We start from the raw sequence: 21,789 nt of genomic DNA on the forward strand, positions 1-21,789 counted from the left end.
ATATTATTATTTCTGTATACCGATCCGATAACAGCGTTTTACTCATGTTCATTGACCCCCCCATCAGTTTGGCAAACATTCATTAATCAACTGATAAGTTTTAATGGTCGGTATTGATAGTTAGTAATAGTTAACCCCCAAAAAGGACACAAGTGCTGTTTATTTTAAGCTATTGTGAAAATATTTGTATATTTTTGTTAAAATTTTTCTGGTATTAGAATTAATATTATTATTATTATTATATTAAGGTATGCGTACATGATTTTGGATTTTGCATTTTCGATTTGCCTCTTCTGCGAAATTATCGGTTAACATTTTATGACATTTGCTGCCTTGTTTCTTTATTTGGAATCAATAAGTTGTCGTATTTTGTTGAAGTTTTCTCATTTCTTGTTACATCCTTGTTATAACTTTGATTTCGATAACATTAGAAATTGTCAAGTTTAATAGTTTTGTTAGCCTTTTTTTTTGGATTTGGTTTTGGTTTTTGGTAAGGTTTAAGAATTGTAAAATATTTCCTGCTCTACAGTAAGTAATATCGGTAATAAAGATGAATAATTTCCAGTCTGGAAGGCAGGATATATAGCCCAAAAGCATAAATTAGTTATGCTATCTCTATCTTTTTCGCTGCGTGTTTCACTCTCTCTCTCTCTCTCTCTCTCTCTCTCTTGCACATTGTCAGTGTTGAAACGGTTTAATTAGATCGTTTGTATTTGTTGTATCATTCCAGATATCGGAATCCTAGGAGCTCTATATCCTGCCTGTTGTCCACTGCATCGGTTATAAAAAAACATTTTATTTTCGAGGATCTTACAAGGATTTCTGCAGACGGCAAAGCGCTTAAGCTTAGGAAAAAGTTTTTTTTTCGGTTGTTTCACAACACTGCTATCTAGAACTAAAATCGTTCGAAAAGAACTCAAATACTTTTTCAGTATCAATAGCTTTGGGTTATAGTTATTAGTCGTGGTGTGATTTCTTCGTTATTAGTTGTTAATTAAAGCCAATTTGCATTTGTTAGTTGAGTCTATGTTAAAAATTGTTTAAGCGCGCTTCGAATCTGCCATTCTCAATCTCAATCTCTATCTCAATCTGAATCCCATTCTCATTATGCATACTCATTGTCATCATCGTCTTCTCTTCCGAACACTGGCTTAATTAAAATTTGTCATTTATCTTATCAGATACTTGGATTGATGTATGTATACATATCTGTTTGTATATATGTATATATATATATATATTATCTGTTATGGATCATAATTGGTCAGATGTTGTGGCATTTTGAATTGTACATTCAGTTAATTAGTTATCCTTCGTCTAATTTCCTGTCTCGCTGAGCTTCATTTCACTTTTCTTCAACTTTCTTCTCTTCTTGATTTGAATAGTTTTCTTTTTCTTTTTTTGTTTACCATATTATGGCCTATATACTTTAGTGATCATTTTAATATTTACAGTTGCGTTTATGCATTTTAAAGCAAACATAATTTCACAGCCGTACTCCACGTTTTTTCTCGGATATCCCGCATTTTTATATATTTATTATTAGTTTGTTGTTAAATGTAATTTGCTTTGATGTGCTGTCAAGTGAAAAACGAAAATGTTGACCAACTTCCTTTTGGATTGTGATTTTCATCGACTACATTTGAGTTTCACGTTTTTCCCGCTGGTCCAGCTATATATCTAATATTTTTATTTGCTACATTCATAGGTTTTATTTATATATACTCGTATATATATATATATTTAGTAGAAAGAGACGGAGATGGCTGCAGAGTCATTAGATTAGCCTAAAGTTGAAACGAGATCTATACTTCTTGAAGGGATTTTCCTACATGTCTACTAAGCTTTGTCCAATTTGGATTTTTCTTCGTTTATTGATTTATCCGAATGGGAAAATGAATGGGAAAACCTATCCAGCGAGCTAACATAGGAGTTGGTTTTCATTAGCTAGTTAGTTAGTATATTATTTTATTATTTTTTATTTTAATCGATTTACCTTAGGCAAATTCAAGTTTCTTACACAAAACATAGATTCATTACGTTTAATTGGTTAACTACACTTTTTTTTGGTTTTTTTCTTTTGCTTTCGATTACATTACCTAATTGTTAAAGAGAATTTGATTCAATATGATTGGAGGGGAGTGTGATGTGCGAATTGAGGAGTGTGTGATTTAAATTTGATTTTCTTTAGCCTACGATAAAATTAGCACCAATGCAAGAGAGTTAATGATTCATTCGTGTTGTAATATTTTGGAAAAAATGTTGCCAAGATATGTGTAATTTACTACCCTTCACTAAGATCGACACTTTTCATCGCCCTTACCCGCCATTCATAGAAATATTCAACGTGTTTTCTTTGCTGGTTAGAAAGTAACCAGAGCTGTCAAGTTTTCGCATTTAAATCCAATCGTTTCCAACGATTCCTACCCGACTATTATATAGTTTTCAATTAATTTGTAGTTCGAAACTAACAGCTGACAGCTCAAAAAAATAGATATATATGTACTAGTAGCAGTTGCTAATGTGGTGAACTGTGGTGTGTGTAGAGGTGAACATTTGTTATTGGATTAAAAAAAACCTATCTTCCTAGAAGAAGTTGCCCTCATTCAGTTAGCTAAACACTAATCAACAATTTTTGATCCGATACACAGAGCTATATACTCGTATGTACAATACGCTTACATATGTGTCCATATAGCTATGTATATATATTATATATATATATATTTCTTTTTTACTATAGAGTCTTAGGAGCTAGAGACTGTCTTATACGTTCGCTTGATGAGTTTGTTCTGGTTTCTTGGTGTTGCTGGCTTACGCATCTATACTCGTACTTATTTAGATGTAGATACATAAATGTATATGCTATATATCTGCTGGCTATATACCGATTCGATTTGGATTCGGATTCGGATACGGATCACATTGAAAGTACTCGAATATGTTCTGCAATCGGGGCGACTTTCCATGCCCTAGCTGTTTCCTGTTCCATATGTCCATTGAAATTGTATTATTGTACCTATTTGAAGTCTGGGGATATAAGTGAAAACCTACGCATCTTTGCACGCTGCACTTTGCACTTTGCATCTTTGCATCTTTGCATCTTTGCATCCATTCAATTGTTGGTCACAGATACGTGGCCCGATTTCATTTGCATTTCGCCTATTATCATTACACTGTAATAATTTGTTGGGTAGTGGGTAGTGTGTCCTACGCTTTGAGGAGCAACAAAAATGTGAATGTTGTGATCTAGCTTCGCCTTGCGTTGGTCTCCATCGCTGCCAGTTTGCTATTTGACTTCAAGTTATAAGTTCAGCAAGCTGTTGCCCAGGAAACCCAGCATTATGGTGGACATGGCGATCGGCGCGAGTTGCACATTCGAGGCTGTACTGTTGCCGGCCAATATCTCGGCCCGCTTTCGCATGCGCTCCTGTAAACAAAGTGTATAGTTATATGTTTCGTATATGTTTCTTACATATTACCTGGTACAGTTTGTCCTCGCCGGGCGGATCCAAGCACTCGAACTCACAGCAACGCTCGCCAACTCGGAAGTTTTTGCAAAACTGGTGGGAAAGAATGGGATTGCAATTAGCTGCTATGAATTGGAAACAATGGGCTGCTACACATTATAAACAGTTGCTAAACTAGAAGTCATATGAATATATATATATATATAGTAGCTAAGCTATATACTCACGTAGGGCGGATCGCAGTAGATGGCCTTGCACCAGAGTGGCTCGGAGTGATAGCAGACGCAGAGGCTGCAGACTCCTGGTCCCGGCACATAGAGCATTCCGTGGTTCACCTTGTTGCCCTGAAAGTCCACGCAGTCCTCCTCGAGTGCAGCTGCAAATAATAACAATTTTTAAATAAATAAATAAATATTTAAGTCGTTAGTTCGATGGCTATAGTAACTATGTACGTGTGTGCCAAGCCAAACTGCCAGTGCTCCACTTTAATCCGGCTAGTTTGTCGATTTGAACCCTCGGATCAGCGATTATCAATTCATGTGAACCGCGGGGTTGCGTAAATGCCAATTCAGATTCAGATTTAGATTCAGATTCAGATTCAAATTCCGAATCAAATAATACGTGTTTTTTATGTGCGCCGTTTTGCCATTGAACTGATTTCGATTGAACGACTGCATAATTAATTGCTATGCTCAGTACTTTCATGAATGAAGCTGTGAGTTTAAGTGCATATAAGTATTTCAAAGATATGGCAAACTTAAAGATACCAACTTAATAAACTTTCGGTAGCATTTTCGCTTCCAATTGCAATTGCGCACTTTGTAGGTACGCACAAGTGTTGACCGCCTTCATTAGAGAAAATAAATACCCGATGTTGCAACGCAATTGCAGGGGGCAGCAATGGGACAGTGCCACTGACAGTTGGACATTTGTGGGGACAGACAGCTGGCAGCTCTGTGGAGGGGTCACCAAGAAGGGGGGCGGGGGGTCACTCGCATAGCTTTCGAACTCAAAAGAGGGGGGAGGGGGGAGGATACTCAAAAGCTCTGCAACATTGCTGCAAGCGACATTGCTGCACATGAAGGTGGAATTGTTGCAAGTGACGTAGGCGCCGCTGGGCATTTGTTGCCGTTGCAAAGGTGCAGGTTCGACCACAACACCACGAATTGCGGATGCGGTCTTTAATGGGTCGCATGCTACACTTGCCACAATCGGGTGCAACAACATGAACAGTTCTTTACTCGAGGTTTTTCGAAACTTACTTGAGAACAAGAAGCTGGATTTAGTTTTTAAAGTATAATTTAAATGAAAAAGGTTTTCTGGCGGCAAACTTTTTCTTTTTTTCTTTACACATTTTTGGGGAAAGTTGCGGCATTGTTGAATTCGAGACTGGAAAATGGGTGGCGGCATTTGGGCGGAAGCTGCAGTTGTTTGTTCACTTTGTTTGTTTGCCCTGCATCGTCCTTTCGTCCTTTTATCCCTTCGTCCTTTCAGCGTTTTCGCATTTTCCTGCTGCCCTTCTTGCCACGAGTTTCCGCCATTGCAGCGAAAGTTCGTGGCTGCACGTGCTTTTGCTCTCGCCGGGTTTTTCCTCCGCTTTCTCTTTCCCTTTCTCTTTTGGCCATTTTCCTTTGCTTACCCCCATCACCTCAGCTCATCACCTTCGCCGCAGTCCTTTGCTGAGATCGCTGAATAATTAAAAGCAAGCGTTCAACTTTCGTGCACCAGCTGTCGCCCAAACAATTTAGCTGTGTCCTGGGTCAAAGTTTAGCAGGCCACCACCCACCGCCCACTCTCGCCACCCACTCTCTGTTTAACCTTCGCCCTTCGCTGTGGATGCCACATACTGGGCGAAAATTGCACAGAGAATTTGTAGAAAAATTCACAAAGTCTGAGGAAAACAGTTGGAGGCCTTTGCGCGTTTACAAAAGCTGCTAGTTTGTCAAAAAAACTTAATTAAAAAACACAAAAGCAGCAACATGGCATAAATCAAATTTCAGTCATATCCCGTGGTTTGCATATTGTTTTTTTTGCAGTGTTTCGTTTGTCTTTGCTGCTGGGAAGTGAAATGCATTGCGCCGCAGTGCCAGCATTGTATTACAATTATGTTTATTGCATTTTAATGCCTGGCCTTTTCTCATTTCCACCTGACCCAAGCGTGGACTTTTCTTTTTTTTTTCGGGGGAGGGGGGTGCAGGGGCTTGGGGTCATTTGGCGGGGGGTTGTTGGGTGGCGTCCAGGGCCACGGCTCACTTATAAATAGCTTTTGTTGTGACATTTTACAAGGTGCCCCTCGAGCTCTTCACAAACATCCTGTGTCAGTGTATATATCTATATATATATTGTATATATTTCCTCTTTTTGGCGGGGAAATTCAAGCGAAATGCGCTTAAATTGGTCTGGTCCTTTGTGCTATTTTCAGGGAAAATCAATTTCACACACACACACACAAGTGGGCAACTGAAAACTTCGTGACAAATTGCAATTAGATGAATTAGCACTGCATTTTGCGGCTATTTCAAGTAATTAAAGTGCCAGCAACGTGTGTAGATTGAAGGAGCTGCCAGTGAGTGCAGTCAATTGAAAAATGCTCGCTTTCAATTGCCTCACAATTTGGCTCAATTTATGTGATTGCATATGCACACATGTCTTGTCTTAAATGCCACATGAGTCTGTTTAATTTGTATTTATATATTAGTTTATTATTTGAATTATTTGAAAGCTGCTTAGCTTGGCGGCTATGTGGGAAGTTCGCTTTCAATGTCGAACGCCACACGCCGCATGCCACATGCCACATGCCACTTTCCCGAACTTGACAAGAGGAAGAATGCTTAAAAAGATTTTCCGCTTTTGCCACTCGTGGCCAATTCAAAATGCTGGCTGGCCAACAACAATGAGCCTCTTTAGCAGGAAAAGAAAAAACACACATTCTAAATGAAATGCACTGCCACAGTTGCAGTAGCCTTGTGTCGAAGCAGTTCATAAATGCCTAAGCAGCGCAAAGGAAAGCAAAACGAAAGGAAAGGAAAGGCGGTGGAAAAGCTGTGAAAAAGCAGAGGAAAATCGGGGGCAGGCCGGATGGGCGAGGGGCTGGCAAAGTGGCAGGGTCACGGCGGCATCGTCGAGTGAGTGCAGCCATCAAGTTTTCCACTTCTGCTGCCTGCCTTGCGACTCTCATTCGCCACTCTATGCACCGCAAGAAAAACACATGTAATTAACCAAATATTTTATATGCAATGAAAACAAACGCTTGTTTCGCAACTGGCGATTTGCAAACGGAAGCGCAGATTATAAAACCATGTTCAATGCCACGCTGCTGTGTAATTAGCCGGGTCACGTCCGCACCACCCCTTCAACCCCCTTCAACCCCTTTAACCCCTTCAACCCCCTGCATGCCCACTTTATCTTTTAGCACTTTACCCCTTTGTTTTGGCCTCTGTAATGTCGGCCTGTCAACGTGTCGTATGCGCAATGTGCCAAGAGGACAGCCTGCATGTAGCGTCTAAGACTGAGGCACGTGGGCCAATTGTTACACACTAAAAATCTAAGTTTATATACAATTTTAAACATTTAAAGTGCCATAAATGTTGGTGCTTGCAGTCAAAATTCCAAAGAGCATCCCTTGTTTTAAGAGCAAATTTGGGCAGCCAACGATGGCGGCCATTAGATGACCCTGACTACGCGATTTGGGCCGAGATTAGCCATTGAGTGGATCGATTGCATCGTTGAAGGCGATGGCATCTCTCGATGGAGCACACAAACCAACCAGCAAACCAACCAGCAAACCAAGCAACCCAGCAAACTCTTGTCACCACTCAACGGTCGATTGATTGCACCACCATCACCATCGAAATCACGAGGAAAAAAGTAAACGAGCACCACTTTTAGTAGCCACTGTAATTAGCTCAAACGCAATGCTCCACCATCCATCGATTGTGCCACTTTATGTAAGCCAATGCCCCACAATTCTTAAATATAAGCTTAACTTCATTTATTTTAAAAAGGAAACATCAATTTCAATTGAATCTACTTCTCTACAATTTTTCCAGCAATATTCATAGCATTTTCTGTAAGTATTTCTCATTATATTTGAATATTGTTTCTAAGCGGTACTCATCTTAACCCATTGACGCCCACAGAGGCCAGCATGCAGCTAATTAGAGGCTGTTATGTCATCGTCATGGAAAATGCCATAGAAAGCGTATCGAACGATACGATGCCCATCAATCATGAGATGGGGAATATCGTTCGATATCAATCTCAATCTCACTTGAGTTAACCCATCAGCACTTGAGCACCGGCCACATGTTCCAGTTTCTTCCTCTTCTATTCTTCTAGCCTTCTGTTCTAACATTCAAAATTGTGTGTAACCAAAGTGGTTTTTTCATTTTGCGGTTTGGGAGCAGAGGGTTAAAGCCGAACAGCCGTGTTCGTTGCATGTGCAAAGTCAAGGTTGTAGCCAACTTACTAACAACTCAAACTGCTCAATAGAGGGAACATACACGGCTAGAAAAGCCAGAGTGGTTTTGAAGAAATTTTGAAAAATATTTAACTTTGCTCTGCAATAAATATAATAAATATAATAGCTAAAATGTAACTTATTCCATTAAAATGTATCAGTTTTAGTTGCTTTTGCAGAGATCACAAATAGAAAAGTGCTTTTCCACACTTTCCATTGGAAAATAGCCCTTTTCCCACTGCAGTTGTACCCTTTTCCTGCAATCTCGAGACTTTTCTCATTCCGCTGGCAATTGTTTATGGCTCGGCTCCGACTGGCACATAAAAGAAAAACAGAATCATCAAATTTGATTGAGCACTACTGGCAAGGTGGGCTACAGTAGGCATTCGCTTTGTTTCCCAGGAGTTTTAAAGCACATGAATCTTAGATAGGAAGTTAGAAAGTTCTTTTTTTTCTTTTGGCAATGAAAACTTAACTTGCTTACTTTTTGGCAAACTAAATTATTGAACAACTTGCCGTTACAACCATTATTTGTGTTTCGCCATTTGTGGGCAGTAAAACTATTGATTTGAAAACTCGAGAGAATTATGGGTGAGCTATGCAAACTAAGTTACATTAAGCCAGCTGAATAATTGATTGCAAAACTCGTGAGATAAATGTACTTTTAATGCCAACATTAAGGCATTTGCATTATTGATTCGAAATAGGTGGGCATCCCTTTTGGTTGAATATTCACTGTAATAGGCAGATTTATTGCCGACTCACCGGCGCCTTAGAAATTGGAGTGTTGCTTGTGTTCGCAACCTTCGATATATGCAAATTTCGCAAAAAAAAAAGGGAAAATAATACTAAAAACCAACGGCAGGCTGACATTGTTATGGGCGCATTTCTGACAGTTTCGATTTCTTTTATTTTTTGCTGTGCGTACCTACAACCAAAATGAATTTTCTGCGGAAGGCAAATGTTAGTCCTGGATAATCGCGTCATTAGAGGACATTAAAACTGATTCGATTTAGGTGCGCGAGAAGAAGCGGAAGAGGCGCTGCTAACGAGGAAATGCAAATGTGTTCATTAGGGTGGACCTTGGTTTCTTTTTCCAATGAAGCTATGTTCTATGGGTATACATGTCGGATACGTGATAAAGTCTAGCATATCACTCATACGCACTGGTGACTGAGGAGTTACATATATAAGTTTGGTAAATCTAACGAGGAAATGCAAATGTGTTCATTAGGGTGGACCTTGGTTTCTTTTTCCAATGAATCTATGTTCTATGGGCATACGCGTCGGATACGTGATAAAGTGTAGCATATCACTCATACGCACTATTGACTGAGCAGTTATCTATATGTGTAAGTTAGTAAGATTGAGAAGGAGCCACCCCGATTTAGGTGCCTAATTTATGTTGCTACTGAAATTAATAGCTAATTACCTGTAAAGGGGCTGAGGCAGCCCAGCAGGCAGAGGGCCAAAAGCAGCTGGGCGAGATAGTCAGTTGGCAGCCGCCACAGCGACGTCATTGGTGGCAGCCACGCCTCCAGTCCACCGGCCGCCTTCAGGCGTTGCAATCGTTGCTGTTGTTGCTGCATTTGCTGTTGTAGCTGCTGCATGTTTCGTGTTGCCGCTGTTGTTGCTGCTGTGCAGCCTCGTTGACGTCGCCATGTCGCTTGCTGCCCATTGATTGTTATTGCTTTGGTTGCAGTTGCAGCTGCTGCTGCTGCCGATGTTGCTGCTTCTGCTGCTGCTGCTGTTTTGATTGGTGTTGCTGCTGTTATTGCTGTTGCTGCTGCTGTTGCTGCTGCTGCCTTTGTCATTGTCAGGCGTTGATTTTGAACTTGGCGGCGGCGACGGCTGTGGGAGCTGCACTGGCAGCAAATGTTGCTGTTGCAGTTGCAGTTGCTTCGTATGTTGCTGTTGCAATTATCCTTTTCCTACTGCTGCTTCTTCTTAGCCTGTCCTTGCACTTTGCGTGTGTATGTGTGTGTGTGTGTGTGTGTTTGGGTGTGTGGAGAAAGGTGATATATTATTGGAAACTTAATCAATTCCATGTTGTTATACAGTGGCTTAAATGTACTAACCCAAAAAACAACTAGTTTAGTTTTTATACTAACAATTCGGTTTTATATTATTTAAAATCAATATATTCAAAAAACGCCAAAATATGCAACTATTTTTTTGTTAGAGATTTGATTTGGTTGAGAGATTTTTGATTGAATTCAGTTGATTTGGATCAATCAACATTGCATTATATCAGCAGGCAGGTCTGCAAGTTCTGCCCACTGTTCTGTTGGCCACAAAAGTTTCGCTGCATTGTGTCGACAGACAGTTTTTGGCAGCAATTTTACCTCTGCCCCCTCTGCCTCTGTGTGTGTGTGTGTTTTTTGTGGGTGGTTGCAGGGGGTGGTGGTTGGGCGGCGGATCAGCTGTTCGGCAGCAGTTCCGTGTTTGGCAGCCGAGTTGCTTGTTTACAAAGCTTCTTGGGGCTTCTCGCTGGCATTTCTTTTCCCATCAATTTTTCACAAATATTTTGGCCCATTGCGGCTGCCAAAAACAGAAAGTTGCACACACACACACATCCGCATACAAGCAGTGTTTAATTCGAATTTTATTACTTATTATTTGCGTGCCCTGTACGCCAAAAAAAGAGAGCGACAAGTTCGAGTTTCACTTCACGTGTTTTATGGATTTTCCTTCTTACAAACACACACACACATACACACCACACACACACACACACATAGGGGCACACGCGTATCCGCATTGATTTTCCCTTTTCTATTTCATTTTTTTTTTGTTTTTTTTTTGGCTACTTTTGCTCATTTCAAGGCTCTGCTACTTACATCTCACGTAAATTGTTTAACTTTGACACCAACAAAATTTCGCACGCAAGCACTAAAAATACTTGAAAAAAAAAGAGGAAGGGAAATGTGAAAACAAAAACACAACACAACACAACACGAATTTCCCAGCCAGCGAGCGCAGCAGTAGGTAGTAGGTAGTAGGTAGAGGGCCTGCCGCCCTCTTCGTTTTTCCCCGCCCCGATTTTCCTATTTTCCCGAGTCCTTTTCACAAGCGACTGTTTGCTGATTGCTTTTTGCCCACCGTCTTTTGTGTCGCCTTTGTTGATTTTGTTGATTTTTGCTGCTGCCACTACTGCTGCTGCTGCTGCTGCTACTGCTGCTGCAACTGCAAGTGTGACGAACCACGCTCTCACTCCCAGTCCGCTTGGCAATCCGGGCAAGATTCCGATTCCGATTCGGATTGCGATTCCGATACCGATTCCGTTTCCGATTCCGGGTCTGATTCCGGCCAGAGCCACCGACTGCAGCGTGGGAGAGTCAAGAGCCAACTGACGACGTCGCCGAGGCTGCGCCCCAAACAAATGTTGCTGGCTTGGGGCAGCAGCAACATTGGTGCCCCCAACGGCAACATTCCCGTGCAACACAACGTGCTGCAAGCTTTTGTTCGATACAAATGCGTATCGCTTCGTAGCTTTTGGCAAACATGCTTAGTATTCCTTCGAACCAGCGAACAGCTTTTTTCAGTTTCTGAACTAGACATAAAAGTACTTCCGGTTTTAGGAAGGGGAATTAGCTTTTCCAAAAGCTAAACAGCTTTGTCCGGAAAGAGCACCAGAAACCAAGGTAAGCTTTCAATGAGGAATATACCCGCCAAAGGATTACATTCAAGTAATTTCAAAATGTAAATCTAGTAAAATCTAGTGCCTACTTGAATGAGTAAGCAAACCAATACAATTTATGCACATAAAAAAGATGAATTTGTTATATACATGAAATTATGTGCAGCACTCAATGAAGTTCGATTATAATAAATTATAGCATTAAAAAAAACTTCTGAAGAAATAAATATTTGAAAAATATTTAGCTTCACTTTTTGGCCCAATAAAAACGTACAGAACATTTTTAATAAGTAGTTTGGAAATGATTTTATTTCAATATATTTCATATTCATTCATTAGTTCATATTTTCTGTTTTATACTTTTACACAAAAATACTTGTGTGTGTGTGTGAGTGTGTCCGTGTGTTCGTGTTTGTCTCGTAGGTTGTGGTTCTTCTATTGGTATTGGTGTGTCCTTGAGTAGTCCTTTTGCATCGCAGTCCGTCTGTCTGTCTGTGTGTTTTGTATTTGGTATTTTGTATTTTGTATGTTGCATGTGGTTGTCTTTGTATGCCATTAATCTGAGTTGGACATAACTAGGTGTTAAATACAAGTTGAGTTATCTCATTTAAATATTTGTTTACCATTTAAATGCATTTTCGGGAAAGTTTCATTGAATTTCTCGTTTCTTAGCTGATTTATTAGTTGTACACCCATGTTGACTGTTCTGCGTGGGATACTCAGCGATATTTGATTCGTTTATTTAAGAGGGAAGGTGCCACGAGCTTTTTACATCTAAATGTTTTTCGGCTTGTATATAGGTGTGTATGTATGCATGTATATATATATATATTAACTATTACTTCACATAGAATTTGCATAGCGCTTTGTTTTTCTCTTTTTCTCATGCTCTTTGGTTGGTTTCTATACTTGTATGTATATGCATATGCACTGTATAACTTGCCTTTGGATGGTGAGAGGAATATTATCTGTGGATATTTCGGTTCTGTGAGGGGGCAGGGGGAGGGGGGGAATTTGTTTTAATGCTTGAATTTGTTTAATTTACACTCAATGCTTGCTCTTTTGCTGAGATAATATTTCCCGATCCATATTATTTGATCATCGTAAAGAATTCAACTACTTTTGGGTGTTGTGTGTCTGTCGTATTTGTGTGGAGAAATATCCTTAAGATATTTAGCTTGCTGACGATCTGATCTCGGTTGTTACTTACAAATTATAACTATTTTTATGTATATATTTATGATTCTATTTGGTATGTGTATATATCTGTGTATGTATATATCCATTTCTATTCATTGACATAAAATTTGAAAATATACTATATACCTTGTTGATGCCCCTGCAAAAGATAGTTTTTGAGGATCGTTCTTTTTTTTGGGTTTTTCCGCTATTTTGCAAGGGTATCTCCAGTACTTATGTTTTCTTTTACTTTTTCTGGTTCTTTTCACTTTTAAAAAGTCCTGCAACATGAGAGGTGAGAAAAAAAAAACAGTTCCAGTACACTGAAGAGCAAGCGGCCAGGCTTTTATGTATATATAATAGATCTTTCCTTAGTTCATATGTGTGTGGGCGTTGAAAGAGCATCTAAACTTCGGCCTGCCGAAGAATGCTGTTCAAGGATCTCTCTTACATTCATCTTGATTAAAATTTCGCTTAAAGATCTCGATTCTCTTGTTCTTTTCTTGTATATTAAAATTGTAGTCTTTGTATTTGTTGTGTGTGTTTTCTTTGAGTAAAGGCTTTGTCAGTTGTTCAGGAGGGTCACTAGTAATTACACATATATTAGTTGCTTTTTTCTTAGTTTTGTAGATGTAACGCTTTATTTACCAAGTTTAGATGACGGTCAAGGCTTTCGAGGGTTAAGCAGTTGGGTTTGGGGTTATTACGGGTTATCTATCTGGTGCAGGGTGTGGTCCATTATCGGTGGTTGGATGCCTTGCCTGGACATTTGGTTATTCGACAGACAGAGTCAATGAGTTCGAAGCCCCAATATAGAAATATAGAAATAATTAAGAATTTGTTGACAATCAAGTCAGAAAGCTTTCCGCATTTGAATCAGATGCACACTTGGTCACATCGTCGCTGTGAAGGGTCACACTAAAGTGAAAGTGAAGGAGTCTTCTCATTGACAGAGCTGCGTTTGTGTGCGTGGATTTTAGGGCGTGTGATAGGCTTGTGTTTTAGTGGAAACCGTTTAGGAAGTTTATTTTTAGTTTTCTAGTTGTTTGTCGTCTTCGGCTCAAGTTGTAAGTCACGTAGAAAAGTATAAAGTAAGATGCATGCGCTTCCTGTTCCGTTTCCAGCGTTTCTTTTGTTCCATTCCCACTGTTCCTAGGATCATAGGTCCTCGTCAAATCCGCTCTTTGTTTTTTAAGCTGATATTGTAGATCTCAATCTAGGTCGGCAAGTCGACAGGTAGTTATGGTTTAGACCTACGAGATTGTTACATACGTTGAACTGCACACTAAGACTTCTGTATTTGTATTTGTATCTGTGTCCGTGTCGGTGTCGGTGTGTCTGCGTGTGTGTTATGTTTGTACACATACTGAATCGTTATCGTTTTGCACATACATTTATACATAAATATGTTGCTGCAGGGGTTTCTTTCGGAAATCAAGGGTTATGTGTGGGGGTTTAGTCAAGTTGGTCCAAATTGCTCATATCCTTGTCTAAATATTTGATTAGGTCCGAACAAGCATTTGTGTTTTTGGAACTCGTTCTATCTATCGCTATCGGATCGCATCCGATGTATCTCTCCCATATTTAACATTCAACCAACTTTGGGAAGGGGGAAGCATTTAATTGACTGCCAAAAATTACGCTAAATAGTTACGTGATTGCCGAAAAACGATAGGAATGCCCCTGCAATGCTCTTTGGCGATTCAATCAGAGTTTCATATATATATGTAAGTAGTGTAGCTGTCAATCGTTGAATGTTTGGCAATCGTACCGATAACAGAATTATGATATCCTAATGTTATACACTCACAGGCAAATCATTTCGTTTTTTTTCGCATTATATTTTGTGTACTTTTTGCATTATTTCGACAACATAGAAAACAATTTAATAAAATCTAATTCTTAATTTATTAATTGAGATGATTTCAAAATTGTAGTCGGACTTAAAAAAATGACTTTTAGGGAAAACATGATCCAAAGTAGTAAACATCTATTATTTATTTTGGTTTTTATTAATGCGTATTCACCTATTGTCTTTACTTATTGAAATATTTTTTGATGCAATGTAGCAAGTAAGTCAATCGTTAAAAACTGTCAGCCATTTATTTGGGATTCTCTTCTTTTTTTTAAATACTTTGAATTGACTTAAAAGATTTAATTATTGATATCTGTTGATCCATTGCAAGGACATTAATATTTTCGGCCTGTCAAATTTGTTCATCCATATTGGGTTTTGGCCAACATCTGACTTGCTTTGCCATCTTTTTTGCTCGGGCTCTAAACTAGTTTAGTTATGCTTGAAATGGCTTACGTTTGGTTTTGGGTTTTGGGTTTAGTTGCCATTTGTTTTTTTTTTTGTTTTATGCATTTGTAAAACACCTAGAGTTCTTTTTTACGACTTTTGTAGTTGTAGTATCTTTAAGATAAATATTTATGTATATATATATATATTTGTATCTATATGTATAGTTGGTTTTGTTGGAAAGTTCTTTTGTTTGGTTTTTTCATATTTTTTTGTTTGTTTTGTCGATTTTGTTTAAATTCAAGTTTTAGTCTTTATGTTTTGTCATTCAAACAAGGGAAGTTGGTGGCATGGACAATATAAAACGCTGTGACCAATTGTGGAAAAGTGAGCTTTTCCGTCGCGGAGCACTCACTCACACAGCTGTAATGCAGCACAGTAGTAGTTGTAGTAGTTGTAGTATCATAAGGCAACAAATCAATTTGATGTGTTAGCTAATTTCGAGTGGTTTGTTTAGGTAGAGTCTTACATCTAGGAGTTAGCCGTCAAAGGATTTTACTTTTATATCATTTTCCATCATTTGCTAGCTTGTTTATCTGAGTGCCATACCATGCAGTCCCTGTTCGGGCGCCATGTGTAGTATAGTATATAGTGTGTCCTGCTCAGTCTATGCAGGGCCACCAACAGAAAACTGTTTGAAGTGCGGGGACTGGAAGGTACATACACGAATACATTCGATAAACTTATAATTAGGTTGCTAGTCTCAAGTCTAACTACAGAAAACACACAACGAGCGGAAATCCACACGCAGAGAATTACTTAGCTGGGCATTCACTCATGCCTTCTGGTTTACATACATATATGTATATTTATACATATATATACATATGTATATTCATATTCATATATATATATGTATATATATATATAGTTAGTACTTCATTACTTACGCACTACAACAAACGTACACAAAACTTAGAGAGAAAATGACACGTACACATCTAGGTACATACATATATGCTGCAGCTTGCAATTACAATGCACAATTAGTAAAGAGTATTTGCTGCGATTCGCTAGACATCCAAATGTACACCGAATAAATATGCCTCTTAACACCTTCATCGAATTGAACGCTCAATTAGTGCTCACTTAATTACACACATTCAAAAAAAAAATGCAACTCTTTTTATTTGTTTCAGTTAATATAGCTTTATCTGTATCCAAGGACCAGCTTGGTCTCGCCTCTGCACAATACATTCATTATTATTTCATTAACTCTGCTCCTTTTCTATTTATCTCTGCGTTGCCATATCGTAATTGAATTCGAGTTTCGTCTTCGCCAATCAGAGTCGCCCTGCAAAGTATGCAATCATTTTTGCATTGCTCTGCATTCGTGTGTCTGTGTGTGTGTGTGTGTCTGTGTTTTTAACTATGTAACATTATTACATACAGAAATGTACATTGATTAGAATTAACTTGGGTTTTTTCATATTTTCTGCATTTTTCTGGGATATGTGAATGCAGTTGGCCTCAATCGTTTCCATTTGTCGAATGCAAATTGATATTTGTTTTTTTTTTTGGTTTCTGCAGGCCCACCACCTCCCAAAGGATTCTCATTTTTGGAATCGTTTTTAGCAGCCGAGAGTTGCAGCCGGAAAAATCGTGCATAATCGAAAGAATGACAGCTCCCACAGTGCCTTCTAATTGAGTGCTGCCATCAGCGTCATCAGCAACACCAATGCCCCCGCAGCAGCAGCAACTGCAACTGCAACAGCAACAGCGGCAACATCAACAGCTGCGGCTGCAGAATCCAATCGACTGGCCATGGAAATTGCTCCTGCGGGCATCCCGCTGCATCGACTTTCCTCCCACGTGCAAAAATCGAACCAAACGAACAAAAAAATTGGGCAAAAAGCGTGAGAGAACAGCAACGAGCTGCAAGCAAATGGAATTAGTCGACTGGGACCGAATCAACAGTGGATAAAACCGGCGACCATGCCTGTTGCATACATCGATGATGTACCTAGAATGCCATGCATTTCAATGGGCGAAATTTGTTTTGCTTAATTAGACGTGAATTGCACATGAGAGCGAAACGCAAGGCCCCAAACGTTTTTGGGAGTCTGGAGTTCTGGACTCAACGCATTGTTGATTTTCTGAGAGTTCAGTGGCACGGGAAATTGCTATTTACGAGGAATTCCAGGCATCGGACTTAAATGAGCTAACAAACTTAGTTATCTTCCATTTCCATTCTCAACATGATGGGAAACTAGCCTGGGAAAATGTTAATGCATCGTTAATGCATTTACATCGGTTGCTGATCGATCTTTCATGAACGTCATTAACTGGAATGCTTTGAAATTTGTTTATGAAGCCTGCTTCTGTGCTAAACACGCAGCTCGTAGTTGTTTGCGCCCACAACAGCATATTCGATGAATAATAATAATAGATGTATATATATATTTGTGTGTGTATGCGCATGTACATAAATAAAAATACTTAAAAGGTAACAAGAGAAATATCAAATAATAATTAATAAAAAAAAAAAACAAAACAAGAGAGTAAAATCTGCGGAAACCTAATGTAGTTTGCTACGAGTTAAACTTAAAACCTAAGCTACCAGGCAAAGCCAACGGGTGTGAAAGCCAAAAGCCAAGGAACCCCCAGCTGCTAAAGTTGAGGGGGGCAGAGGGTTTGCATCTTGAATGGGTGATGGGTGTTGGGTGTTGGCTACTGGGTAGCACGTGGCACGTGGGACGTGGCACACCTATCCACCCACTTAGACATTTTCTGGTTCCGGTAATTTGCGTTCGCAGCAATGGCAGACGAGGGCGTTCAAGCGCTGACCAATCGCCGACCACACGGTCATCGACATGGAGGACACCTCGCAGCTGGACGAGGCGTCCGGCTGCTGCTGCTGCTGCTGATGATGATGATGCCGCTGCAGCTGGCGTTGCTCCTGGCGGCCATCATCGTCGTCATCGTCGTCCTGCTCCTCCTCATCGCCCTCCACCTCCTGTTGCTCCACGGCCCCGTCATAGCCCTTGCTAATGGCAACCGCATCCACCCTGGTGCTCCCCTGTTGTCAAATCTTTGGGCCCGCCTCTGATGATGAGCCGCTGGCCAGGCCCATTTCCACGCTCAAACTGGGCGGCACTCGTTGGGCAGCGACCTCTAATCCGGTGGTCAGGCCAGCAACGCCGCCGCCGCCGCCGCCACCCGCACTCTGAAGCGTATTGTTGCTGGGATGGCGACTGCTGTCGTTGGAGGAGTATCTCATCATGCCGGGCACATCCAGGCTGTAGGCGCGATGGCGCTGATGGGCATCATTTCCGGTGGTGGTCATGGTGGTCACAGCACCGCCGCCTGCGGTTCCACCTCTCGTCTCGACTTTAACGGGCGATCCAGTGCTATTGGTGATGGTGGTGCAGCACATGCCCGGTTTTATGGCACCGCCTGCTCCCAGTGCGTCCTGATTTTCACCCAAGCCATTGGCATTGTTGTTAGCCCGTCCCGAACTGGAATTGGAATTGGAACCGGGACACGGACTGCTGCGTGTGCTGCCGAAGCGCTTGTTGCTCTTATCGAAGCTGAAGCTAAAGTAATCGGAGAACTGGCGTAGTCTCGATTTCCAGGAACTACCAGAACCGGCCGATGGTCCCGGCATACCAGAGCCACCCGATCCGCCAGGTAGTCCGGAACCGCCGCGACCACTGCTGCCGCTGCTCCGTGTGCTGCCGTTGCTGGGCAGGATTTGCTCGGTGACCACCAGTGTCGGCGATATGTTACCATTCGATGATGTGGCCAGCTGCGGCATCGACTGCGGTATGACCAGCGGAATCTTCTTCTTGTCCTCCCTGCCATTGCCATCGTCACCCTCACCCTCACCCTCCGAGTCCGCCTCGGTGCGGGCCAACAGCTCCTTCAGCTGACAGCCGACCGGATGGTTGGTGTTCGCATTGGTGTCCTGCGGAATGCCAACAACCACACCGCCGGCGCCAGTGGTCTCCGTGCTGCTGCGATTGTGGCGGCCGTAGAAGACATTGCTGTCCGAGATCACCTGCGGCAGTCCGTCCGACAGGCGGCGATTGTTGCCGGCGCTGCTGTACTGATCCAAGCTGACCGCCCGATTGTTGCCAAAGTGACAGCGATTGCTGTGATAGCCGTGGATGTTGCCGTACGAGTTCCGGATCCGCTGGCCACCGCCGCTGCTGCACAGCTCGCCAATCATCGAGGGGCGCTTCTCGCGCGAGGACTTGCGGGAGGTCGAGTGCGAGGACTTGCTGCGATTGCTGCTGCCCTCGGTGTCCACCTTGAACTTGGACGTCTTCTCGGCCACCTGCAATGGCCGAACACAAATGGGAAATTCTGATTAAATTATACGGGTATGCCGTGCATAATGTAATTGTCTCAAACAAACTTCCTCGTGTCAGTTTTCAAGTTTTAAAGGTTTTAATGGAATTTCACAGCTTAATAAGATGAGAAAGTTGAGTCTGGTTGTGGAATGAACTAAAAACCAAATGTAATACACTTTACATAAGTTTCTCTTTACTTTCAATGATTTTGAGTAGAAGCATTTGTACACACATTAAAGCCTACAAAAATATATAGAGCAAAATAATAAAATGAACTACTTTCTTTAGGGGGATATATTTTTTTGTATTGGCATGAACACTAAGAACACAAACTGCATATATTTTGGCAAAAGAATGTAAGTTGAATACCATTTGGGTTTCGTTACAATATTCACTTCGGGTTTACAGACATTTTTTGTGTTCCTACGCAGGAATTGAAGTTGGCCAGTCGAAAAGATATTAAAATATTTCATATGATTTCGTTAGGTGGGTAATAATATATGTATATATTAAATAAATAATATTTTCAAAATATTTTTGTAAATATTCGTAAATATATGTTCATAAATGTATAGTTCAATATGGTTTTGTTTATATTGTTTAGTGCAGATGCAGATAGTTCTGGCCCACTTACATCAACTTCGGTGGCCGTTTCCGAGTCACCGCTCTCGCTGCCCTCCGGCAGATCGTGCAGCTCCGCCGCCATTCCGCCGGGCTCATCCACGGACGTCCTCGAGGCGGACTTTTGCGATGGAATGCTGCGTCGCGACTTGACACTGATCCCGGATCCGGAGCGCGGCATTTGCGGCGATACGCTACCGGCGGCATTGCTGCCTCCTCCGCCTCCGCCAGATCCCGATCCAGATCCAGTGCCACCACCTCCTCCTCCACCTCCTCCTCCGGCGCCGGAGCCCTGCGAATTGCCCAGTCCCTTGTCCAAGCTAAGCTTGTCGCTGGCTCCGCCCGGAGTGCTGACCATCGCCGCATTGGAGTCGATGGTGCCGCTGTTGCTGTCGGAGGTCGCGGACGTGTTGCTGTCCGCCACCGATTTGCGCGCCTTTGTCTGCGCATCGTTGAGGCGCCTAAAAGAAAACACAATGAAGAAAATATCTCAGAGATTGTATGGAATATGTTTAGTGCCGCAAGTTGAGTGTGGTACCTGTAGTACTCGAGGGCGATGCGCACGGGTATGATGATGAGCTCGGTGAGCTCCGGCACCAGTTCGCCCAGTGCCTCGAAAAGTGGCAGGAGAACGAGTCCGATGAAGCGGACCTGTGAGCCCGGCTTGCTGACCTTGTCCGGATCCATGAACGGCGTCACCGGCAATCCCTCCGACTTCTCGGCGGCACTCTGGGCAAAGAACTCCTGGAGCAGGCGGTCCAGCCAGGGCTCGGCCACGTCCATGGGTCGCGCCTCGTTCGATATGTCCGCCACCTTGATCAGGATCATGCAGAGCTGCGCCAGGAGATAAGTGTAAGTAATCCCCCTACTCATCAGGTGGTGGGTGTACTTACCAGATTGATGTGGGCACGGTTGCTGTAGTCGAAGATGGGCGTTATCTCCATGAACTGCGTGAGGATTTCATTGTGACGCGCCATGTCCGTGGCCAAAATGCAGCGGATGATGCCCTCGCGAATGTTACTGAAAAATTAACAACGAAAATAAGAGTAGTTATATTAATTATATTATATTAACCACCTTTTTATTTCATTTCACAACTAAAATGTGATGAGTGAGTGACAAAGGCTCACTTCGTATGAGTGCAATCTTAATTTGCAGCATTGCTCTGCGGAATCGAGTTGCAACAATTTGAAAAGTTTTGCCCTTTTGTTTTGGCTGAAAATTGGTTTGCCCGCCGGCGGTCTGCAACTTCAACTTAAAGTGGAGTCGAGATTGCGTTTGGCTTTTCATTTGGCTTTTGCTCTAGTGTGGGCACCGGAAAGTGTTTACGAGAAAACAAGGCCAATGAAGTGCTCTTTCCCCGGAAAAAGCGAAATAAAACATATAAACTGAAATACAAAAATACAGAGCACAGCGAACAGAGAACAGCGAACAGGCCGAGGAGAGACTGACAAATGCAGCGCGCGTTAAATATCAAATTGCATTTCGTTCTATTTGAAATTGAGGCACCCAAGACAAGAGTGTCGGGTGCAGCTAAAGAAACAGCAAAAGGAAAAGCGAGTGGAACAGCGTGCTGGAAAATTGAATTTTTCGTGTCAAGCTGCATTGGCTGCATTGGCTGCACGTCAGCTCCAAACTCCTGGTGGCAAGTTCAGCGCCTGCAACTGCCGCATTTAAACTGCAAATGGAGCAACGCATTTCACCCGCCGTCTGTCACGACTTTATATAAACTTATATATGTATGCGTATATATTTGTATCTACTTTTATTATTTTCCCAGCGCAGGCAACATCAGTTGGATTAACGCCACATTTTGCAGTGGG

General features: G+C 41.6%; 2 protein-coding genes across 2 annotated transcripts in view; both read right to left on the reverse strand.

The window, feature by feature from the left end:
* Window positions 1-175: 175 nt before the first annotated feature.
* On the reverse strand, window positions 176-11,266 carry LOC122623188. Its single transcript, XM_043802186.1, has 6 exons — window positions 11,133-11,266; window positions 10,770-10,830; window positions 9,362-9,892; window positions 3,698-3,846; window positions 3,483-3,563; window positions 176-3,430 (listed from the first exon to the last, which is right to left on the reverse strand). Exons 3-6 carry the CDS (start codon window positions 9,741-9,743, stop codon window positions 3,305-3,307), a joined length of 738 nt encoding a protein of 245 aa, XP_043658121.1. The 5' UTR covers window positions 9,744-9,892; window positions 10,770-10,830; window positions 11,133-11,266; the 3' UTR covers window positions 176-3,304.
* Window positions 11,267-18,073: 6,807 nt separating this feature from the next.
* The window catches only part of LOC122625010 (high affinity cGMP-specific 3',5'-cyclic phosphodiesterase 9A), a 102,172-nt gene continuing 98,456 nt past the window's right edge, over window positions 18,074-21,789 (reverse strand). Inside the window, exons 8-11 of the mRNA XM_043804819.1 lie at window positions 20,860-20,986; window positions 20,505-20,800; window positions 19,980-20,427; window positions 18,074-19,329 (exon numbers count right to left, since the gene is read on the reverse strand). Of these exons, the coding sequence (XP_043660754.1) occupies window positions 18,076-19,329; window positions 19,980-20,427; window positions 20,505-20,800; window positions 20,860-20,986 (2,125 nt within the window). The 3' untranslated portion in view covers window positions 18,074-18,075. The remainder of the gene's footprint in view (window positions 19,330-19,979; window positions 20,428-20,504; window positions 20,801-20,859; window positions 20,987-21,789) is intronic.

This window comes from Drosophila teissieri, chromosome X (genome assembly GCF_016746235.2).
Source record: "Drosophila teissieri strain GT53w chromosome X, Prin_Dtei_1.1, whole genome shotgun sequence".
NCBI lineage: Eukaryota > Metazoa > Arthropoda > Insecta > Diptera > Drosophilidae > Drosophila > Drosophila teissieri.